The sequence below is a fragment of the Eubalaena glacialis genome, chromosome 3 (assembly GCF_028564815.1).
Source record: "Eubalaena glacialis isolate mEubGla1 chromosome 3, mEubGla1.1.hap2.+ XY, whole genome shotgun sequence".
NCBI classification, from domain to species: domain Eukaryota; kingdom Metazoa; phylum Chordata; class Mammalia; order Artiodactyla; family Balaenidae; genus Eubalaena; species Eubalaena glacialis.
In genome coordinates this window covers 33,819,921-33,828,679 of record NC_083718.1, presented here as the reverse complement: position 1 = coordinate 33,828,679, position 8,759 = coordinate 33,819,921, and the positions used below count along the sequence as shown (strand labels likewise).

Sequence of the window (8,759 nt, the reverse complement as noted above, 5' to 3'; positions counted from 1 at the left end):
TTACCCGCATGAACACTACCCATGCCCAGGAAGGACAGACTGTTAAAGGATAAACATGCATAATGAGGTTGATGGGGACGCCTCTCAGCAGCAGTTTGCTCATTTTAGGAACTTCTCCTCATAGGAATAAGTAGGAGGTGATATCTAGGGTATCGGTTTTGTGGTTTCCAATGTCTATTTGGGTTGGAAATGGCTTGAAAAGGAAGTGGGCTCATTCTGGATGGAGTTAAGACTTTGAGAAGAGATTCAGAGATGATTAAGATACAGTCCCCAATCCAAGGAGCTCCAGAATTTGTAGGGAAGGCAAACGAGCAGTTAGAACTGGAAAAATAAAACACCCTGATGGCTGGGAGTTTGCCCTTGACGAGAGAATAAATCACTATACCAATTCCCTTCCTATTGCTGAGACTAGTGGGAGAGGGAGCCCTGCCTGGGAATTTGATTTGGCCCAAAGTCAAGAAAATCTCGGGGCTTCCCTGGTGGCGCAGTGGTTAAGAATCCGCCTGCCAATGCAGGGCACATGGGTTCGAGCCCTAGTCCGGGAAGATCCCACATGCCGCGGAGCAACTGAGCCTGTGCACCACAACTACTGAGCCTGCGCTCCAGAGCCTGTGCTCTAGAGCCCGTGAGCCACAACTACTGGGGCTGTGTGCCACAACTACTGAAGCCCGCGTGCCTAGAGCCCGTGCTCCACAACAAGAGAAGCCACCGCAATGAGAAGGCTGTGCACCGCAATGAAGAGTAGCCCCCGCTCGCCGCAACTAGAGAAAACCTGCCTGCAGCAACGAAGACCCAATGCAGCCAAAAATAAAATAAATAAAATAAATTAATTAATTTAGAAAAAAGAGAAAATCTCAGTGTCATGGCTTCTGCTGCATCAGTGAGTAGCTGAAGGTGGAGTGGGGGTGGGTAGATGACTATGTGTTGGGAAAGGCACCAAAGTAGGCCCAGTTCTTTCCTCCCCACATTTCAGTTTCCTCATTATGTCTAAAATTTCAGAAAAGCCTGTTACACACACAGCTTCCCTGCATCAGCCCTCTGCTGAGGTCAGCTTGGTGGCAGCAGCCTCCGAGAGATGGAGGACGGTGGTCCTGGGAGGACAGTAGCCCCACTCCCCACACACACTTTCCCCGGATTACCAGGGAAAGGTGAGCCTTAAAGAAAGGGTCAAAAATACTTGTGTCACATCATGAATATTCACAAGACATGGCAGTGCAGTTTTAGAGTTCTCTACACAGAGGTGTTTCAACTGCTCACCTTCACTCCCCCACCCTATTTGCGCGGGGCAGTTGCAGCTACTCCTTCCTTCCCTCTCCGGGAGTCCCATAAATGTGCTTCATGTCTGCTCACCAACACCGGGGAGCATCTTCCGACTTCCCCTCTGCTGCCTTTGCTCCTGTAGCATTGCTACATTTGCTGCCCTTGTCAAGGGCACACATGTTGAAGAGCACGTCAGAGTGTGCTCCCTCCCTCCCATGGATGCTGGGCTACCCACTCCCGTTGCTGCCAGGGCCCAACACCGAGAACTGCCCTGCGCGCCCAACGTCCCTCAGGGGGCTGGGCAGACGGCTCCTTAGGTTTGGTTCCTCTTTAGAAGCCCTCTCTCTCCAGCTCTCAGGGGAAGCTGTGAAAACTGATGTGGAAGACAATCAGGGAGGCAGGGACGGTTAGTTCTTAGGAGAGTTCCTCTTCTGCGTTAGCCTCAGGATTAAAGTTAGGACTCCTTAGTATGGTCCCCAAGACCCACCATGATTTGAACCCTGCCTTCCTTTCCAGCCCTATCCCTCACCACCACCTTCATTTTCCCTAGTGGTTCCAAACTCGCCTGTTCTCTTTCACATAACAATCTCTGTAAACACTGTGCCCTTGGCCTGGAGACAGTCCCTTCACCTTTAGCCTCACCCACTTTCCTCCCCCTTCTGTTGACTGAATCCTACTCATTCTTCTGGATTCAGCTATGATACCACTTGCTCTAGGAAGCCACCCATGTCCACTCCCAACATCTGAGAAAGTTGCCCTCTTTTTGCTCCCAGGGCCCCCTGTCCTACCATCAAGGAGATCACTTAACACTGCAATGTCTGTTGACATCTCCATCTCCCCTACCAGTTCTTTAAGAGCAGGGATTATATCTTATATTGATGTAATTTGCCATTCTATTGAGGGTATACAGGAGGCAAATTATTGGATGGATGAATAGTGAAACATTTACTGTTTACAAACAAACTTGTATGCCTGAGTATCTTCCTTTAAGACACACTTTTCTCAAAGAGGGAAGCAGTCCCCAGTGTGCATAGACCCCTGATGGACCTACCCTACTGGTCCTCTGGCCTGGCACTCCTAAGTGGACTCCAGGTCCTCAGCCTGGCTTAGGCTTCAGCTAGGATTCCTCCTACATAAGCGTCTGATGGGCAGGGACCACAGCAGTGCTTCTCAAGCTTTTATACATATAGGAATCCTGGGATCCTGTTAAAATGTAGACTCCAGCTTGGTAGGTTGGGGTAGGGCCTGAAATGCTAATACTACTGGTTGGGGGACCCACACCTTGAGTGGTAAGGCACTAACTAGAAGTCTTGTGCAGTCTCTTTAAACTGATTCCAGGATGCTGATTTAAAAGAACTAATTGGCAAAAATTCAAAGTACTGAAGAACCCTGTCTAGGAGGTTTATTTATTTTTTATAATGCTTGATCTTATTAACAACTGAACATGTGGCTGTTACTATAGGTTGCTTTCTCCCATTCTTATGCCCAATCCTCTTCTCCCTTGTCTAAAATAGAGGCTGCAAAAGCTCAAGTGTCCACTCTCCCAGCCTCTCTTACTGTTCTGGATGAAATATGTAACACAGAGCTGGTGATGGGATGTGGTGAGCCCTTAAGTTCTGCCTTAAATGCTAATGCAATGGCCTGAGTTGCAGAACTAATTTCAGGAGTTCAAAGATAGCAGGCCAGGGAATTCCCTGGTGGCCCAGTGGTTGGGATTCCGTGCTTTCATTGCCGAGGGCCTAGGTTCAATCCCTGGTCAGGGAGCTAGGATCCCACAAGCCTTGCGGCATAGCCAAAAACAAAAAACAGAACAAAGATAGCAGGCCAATGTCTTTGTGATTCTCTTTGCCTTCCTCTTATGCTTTTTAACTCATGGTCACAGAATAGCTGCTGATGCTCAATAAGATCAAGCATCTCTAAATATCACCAAATATCTAGTCAGTTTCAAATTTTCTTGAACATAATTTTTCTACAGTTCGTTTATTTGAATCAGGCTCATATTATATTTAGTTATTTTTAACAATATTATATGCTTAAACACCAAATTTCTTTTTATGAGATAAAAATAAATCCCTGTTTGTTTAAGCCAGTTTTCCCAGAGTTTTTACGTTCCCTGCAGCCAAACTGTAATATGGTATACAATTTGTTAAAATTAAAATTTCCTCACATTAGCAAATTAACACACCCTGCTTATAGAAATCTTTAAAAACATGGAAAAATAGAAATAAGGAAAAGAAAATCAGAGTCCCATCATTGAAGTACTGTTAACATTTTGACATATTTTCTTCCAGTGTTGTTTGTATAGTTGCGATAATACAGTAGTAACAAATTTCTGTCCTTTTTTGCTTACCATTAAAAAAAAGCATTTTAGTTGTGATGAAAATATTCTAAAATTGATTGTGGTGGTGGTTGTACAACCCTATGAATATTCTAAAAATCACTGAATTGTACACTTTAGATGAATTGTATGGCATGTAAATTACATCTCAATAAAGCTGCTATAAAATTTTTTATATAAGCATTTTCTGTCATGATAAACTAATATTTTTAATTCTTGCATAGTCATCTATCAAGAGGCTATACTTCAACTTATTAAAGCATTCCCCTATTGTTGGATATTTGGATTGGTTCTACATTTTGGCTGCCACGAAAATTGCTACAGTCAACTTCCTGGTACCTAAGACTTCTCTGTATCTAGAATTAGCTCCTCCCAGAAGCCAAAATATTATGCCAAAGTGTAACATTGCTTAAGCATTTATTGAGCATTTATTGAGGGTTTACTACCAGTCAGGTGTGGACCACACTAAGTACTTTATATGCATATCATTTCTTCAAATTCTTCATCACCCTAAGAGGTCTATTTTATCCCTATTTTCAGAAGTTGAACTGAAGCTCAGAGAAGAAACTAATTCACCCAAGGTCACAAAGCCAATAAACAGAGGAGCTCAGGTGCCTACTCAGCTCTACCTGCTCCCAGGGGCCATGATCATTACACCCCCTCACCAGGCCTTAATTTTTTCAAACCTTGCTAAGTTTCAATGGCGAATATGTGATCTTGTTCTAAGTGGTTTTCCTTTCATTACTGGTGATGTTGGCTAGTTCTTCATGTTTGCCAAACCAGACAATTCCTTTTTTGTTAATTACCTGTTGTGGCCTTTCCCATAATTGACTGTACAATCTGACGAGTGAATAAAATGTGATCCATGGCTTATTGCCATAGTTAAAGAGAAAAACTCCAGGCACAGTTTCCTTTCTAGAGGTCTGCACAAACATGAAAGTACCTTTAATGGTAGCCAACCTGACTCGGGGAATTTCCTACCATCAAGCCCTTTGACACAAGTGCCTTGTTCTCTCCCTCATTGCTTCTACCTGTCTGAGCCTGGCTACAGATCCTTGAGAGCAACACAGTGCAAGGGAAGACTACCTGGCTATGGGGCTGGGCCCGCCCCCTTAAGAGTAGCCTCTCTTCTTTCCTGAAGAAAGAGGGCTTGGAGCAGTTCTCAGCCACGCGCTCATCGCTCTGCTTCTAAAGCACTTAAACAAAGAGTGGCTTCCTTTCCACAGTTATGTAGACAAATATCACAATGATGAAGATGCCAAACACAGCAAGTTTCAAGCCTACTGGAAACGTTTCTATATTCCTGCTCCCAGCTCTCCTGTTCACTATGCAGCACGCGTTCTCTCTGATGTTATTCCATGATTTGAATCTGATGTTTGATGCTCCCGCAGCACACCTGTGAAAACAGTAGTGGCTCTTAGGGTTGTGTACAACTGCTACTTGAGCACCCCTTAAAATCTGTGGGCCTTTGGGCCCAAGGGGGTAACCACGGTGGGGCTTTAGGGAAGAGCGCCACTCATTTAAAAACCTGTGCTAATTTCAATGAGTAATGCTAACAGGGTATCACCAGGATGTGAGATCTCCAAAATCCCACAGAGCATTTATTTATCACCCACTGTGTAACGTCTTTCAATGCTGGTGCAAGGCCAGCTTAGGGACTTACAGATCCCCTGGTCCCCAGTGGGGATGGGTACAAGCTGATGGGGGGGCATCAGTACACTGGCCCTCTTCCTTCTCTCTCCACAGGTATAAGCACTGCCTTTCAGGGTGGAGATGGTAACTACTTTTGAAATCTGCTTATTTTGCATTTAAAAGGGCAAGAGGGTAATTTCTGATCTGCCAGTCAAATCCTGGAAATCGGCGAAAGTTTATTCAGAAGTAAGGGAACTTTCCAGAAGGCTTTACTCTCTGACCCATAAAATGTCCTGTCTTGAGCACTTATTTCAACTACTTGCTCTTTTTTTTTTTTCTTCTCTTTTCCCTTTCCCACAAATAGGAATAAATGTCTCTAAATGACTACAAATCAAGAAACTTGGGATCTGGTCTCAGCTCACCGTGATTTATGGCATCCTCCTCAGCCTCTCTGGCCTGTTTCCTTATCTCTAAACATGGGTGGTGAACTGGACAGTATGTAAGGCCCCTTCGGCTTCGAAATTGTGAGATATCACCAATCTTTCTTCTTTCTCAACACATTCTTTACAGACTCAAACCCTTCACGGAAATCTGAAAAATGAATTTTTTTCCTGGAGTTACATAAGACAATAATTTCTCCTCATATGTTAAGAAAAGCATTACCTTCTTCCCTCAGAACGCTTAGAATCCAGGCAGAAGCCTTCTAGGGCTTTTGGTTTACTGGTGGAAGCCTTGGGTCTCTAATGAATCAAAAAAATATATATATATATCAAGAAGAATTTATTGTTTCCGATGTTTTGTACAAAGAATCTTTTTTTTCCTAGAAAAAGTCATATACTCTGAGAAGTGATAAGTTTTTGGTATATCAGGTTGTTTAGTACTTCATAACACAGACTTTAACTTTGCCTTCCTTTATTCAGTAATTAGTAAAAACATCCAAGTTCCGCAGAGTAATATTTTACTTCAATGATTCACACACAATAGACATGCCAGTGACGAGGGTCACATGATGCCAGCAGCATTCTGTTCTTAAATATCAACTCTTTCTTTTGCTCTCTTATTTGTACTTTTTTATTGCTTGGAACTTTTTTTATGAGCCTGCGCCATTTTTATATAAAGAATAAAGTTATTTTAAAAAACAAGTTGGCGATGAACGAGGACTAGAAAATAATTTAGGAAAGTGAAAATGTTCTGTAAGAGGGGTAGAAGGAAAGACAGTCGTGGCGTTTTTCTTTTTTCCTTTTCCCCCAGATTTCTTTCATGATGGTATTTTTTTCAGTAAAGTGAAAAGGTATAGCTCTTTAGGCCTTTGTTTCCTCCCTGTGAAATAGAGTTGTAAAGATTAAATGACTTAATATACGCGAAGTGATGAAAACATCTCCTGGCACATAGAAAGCATTCAATAAACATTAGTCATAATGATTGTGATAATGATAATTGTTATTAATTTCATGTTGCTGTTTCTCCTCATATGTCTGGTTTTCCTTGACGGTCCATTCATTATATAAGATTCAGACCTTATCATCCTCAAATGTCTGCATTGTCCAGGGTGACCCCTAAGAATGTGAAGATGTGGTATCAGATGATGTTGCTGACTGCTGTTTATCAAGTTCCAGGTCCCATTTCCCATGAATTCACTGAGCCTCCTAGACCACGCTGCCCCCATCTGGTAGGCACTCTCGTTGCTCCATTTTGAAGATGATAAGTTTGAGGCACAGAAAGGTTCAGTAACTTGTCTAAGGTCATACAGTATTATCAGTGGAACTCTACACTAGACTCCCCTCTACCCTTCAGTTTCTAAAAATAATTTCCCTCCTACAAGAAGTCTTCTTTATTACTCGATCCACTCAGATCACTCATCTGGTCTATATTTCTTTGGCGCTCATATACATGTTCTGTACCTGACTTTATTGACCTGAAGTTTTATTTATTCATTCAACAAACATTTGTACTGTGCTGCTGAGTACCAGTCCCCATGCTGGCAGTGAGAATTTCTGAAGGGACCACCACACCATCCCTGTCCTAAACAGCTGACCATTGAGCATGGGGATTTTGTAAGTATTCTGCACTGACTTCCTTCTCTCCAATCAGACCATCTGTTGGATCTCACAGAGCTGTTTTCTATTTCTCTTTTTCCCCCTGTTTTATTGAAGTAATTGACACACGTCACTGTATAAATTTAAAGTGTACAACATGATGGTTTGATTTTCCATTTCTCTTTAATCAACCCATAATATCTACCACTGGGTGTAGATACTTGCCCCCCTCCCAGGGGCTCAGGACCCCTGAACACAACAGGAGCCTCTGACACCTGCCATGCTGCCAGAGGCCTCATGATACTGCCAGAGGCTGAGGGCCAAGGAGTCAGGCACCAAGAACTCCCAGATATACTGGAGCAAGATGGGACTTGCCTCAGACAGGGAAAGGACTGACCGACACCAGCGTAGAACAAGAACCAGAAGGAAAATCAAAAGGAGACATTCTTTTTTTTTTTTAATGTAATTTAAAAAAATATTTTTATTTATTTATTTATTTTTGGTTGCGTCGGGTCTTAGTTGCGGCACGTGGGATCTTTTGTTGCAGTGCGAGGGGTTCTCTCTAGTTGTGGTGTGCGGGCTCCAGAGGGCCTGGGCTCAGTAGTTGCAGCACACGGGCTTAGTTGCGTCAGCATGTGGAATCTTAGTTCCCTGACCAGGGATTGAACCCGCGTGCCCTGCATTGGAAGGCGGATTCTTAACCCGCGTTCCCTGCATTGAAAGGCGGATTCTTAACCACTGGACCACCAGGGAAGTCCCAAAAGGAGATGTTCTGACAGCAATATTGAGAAAGACTGACTAGGGTGTGATGGAGGGTAGGACAGGACAGGGGGCACCTGAGCATTCACGTGAGTCACAGAGTTACCAGGAGAAAGGAGAGCCCTGGTCTTAGCAAGTGTGTCATCAGGACACCCCAAAAAAGCACGTAACTCTAATGAGTCTGGACAATCACCTCCAGGGTGTGTTGTATCAGCAGGTGTGATGGTCTCAGCCCAAGGTGGGGTAGAGAGGGCATGGCCTGCTCTACGACCATTTACTATGGGTCACCCCTTCCCAGCCTAGGCCACCAATGACGAGTCAGCTACCGCCTCCACCCCTTCCCCTCTACTCCCTGCCCCACCCTCTTAAAGAAGATGTTCTCAACAGTGGTTTAGTGATACCCGGGCAGGGTCTCTGCAGATGGTGGGAGCTGTGCCAGGCACAAGAGCGCCACATCTGAGGGAGCACTGTTCCCAGCATGGACATCTCTGCACATACACTATATCAGTTTCCTGGAAGAAGGAAGCAAAGACTCTTGAGGTAGAGAGACTTTGAAACTTCCCATGTGCGTGGGCTGTGGGGGGGGGTCTGCTCACGAAGAGACACTCCAAATGATTTCCAAGGGTGTCGGAAAAATCCTTTATAAGCACATTCTTTTCTTAACCTTTTTAATTACAGAAAGTTTCAAACATATACAAAAGTAGACAGTAGTAAAATGAACCTCCACGTACCTG

The 8,759-nt window shown here is 43.9% G+C and overlaps 1 protein-coding gene across 1 annotated transcript in view; it reads right to left on the bottom strand.

The window, feature by feature from the left end:
• Nucleotides 1-4,795: 4,795 nt before the first annotated feature.
• The window catches only part of LEMD1 (LEM domain containing 1), a 39,151-nt gene continuing 35,187 nt past the window's right edge, over nt 4,796-8,759 (bottom strand). Inside the window, exons 7-8 of the mRNA XM_061183723.1 lie at nt 5,894-5,970; nt 4,796-4,994 (exon numbers count right to left, since the gene is read on the bottom strand). Coding sequence (XP_061039706.1) covers nt 4,796-4,994; nt 5,894-5,970 — 276 coding nt within the window. The remainder of the gene's footprint in view (nt 4,995-5,893; nt 5,971-8,759) is intronic.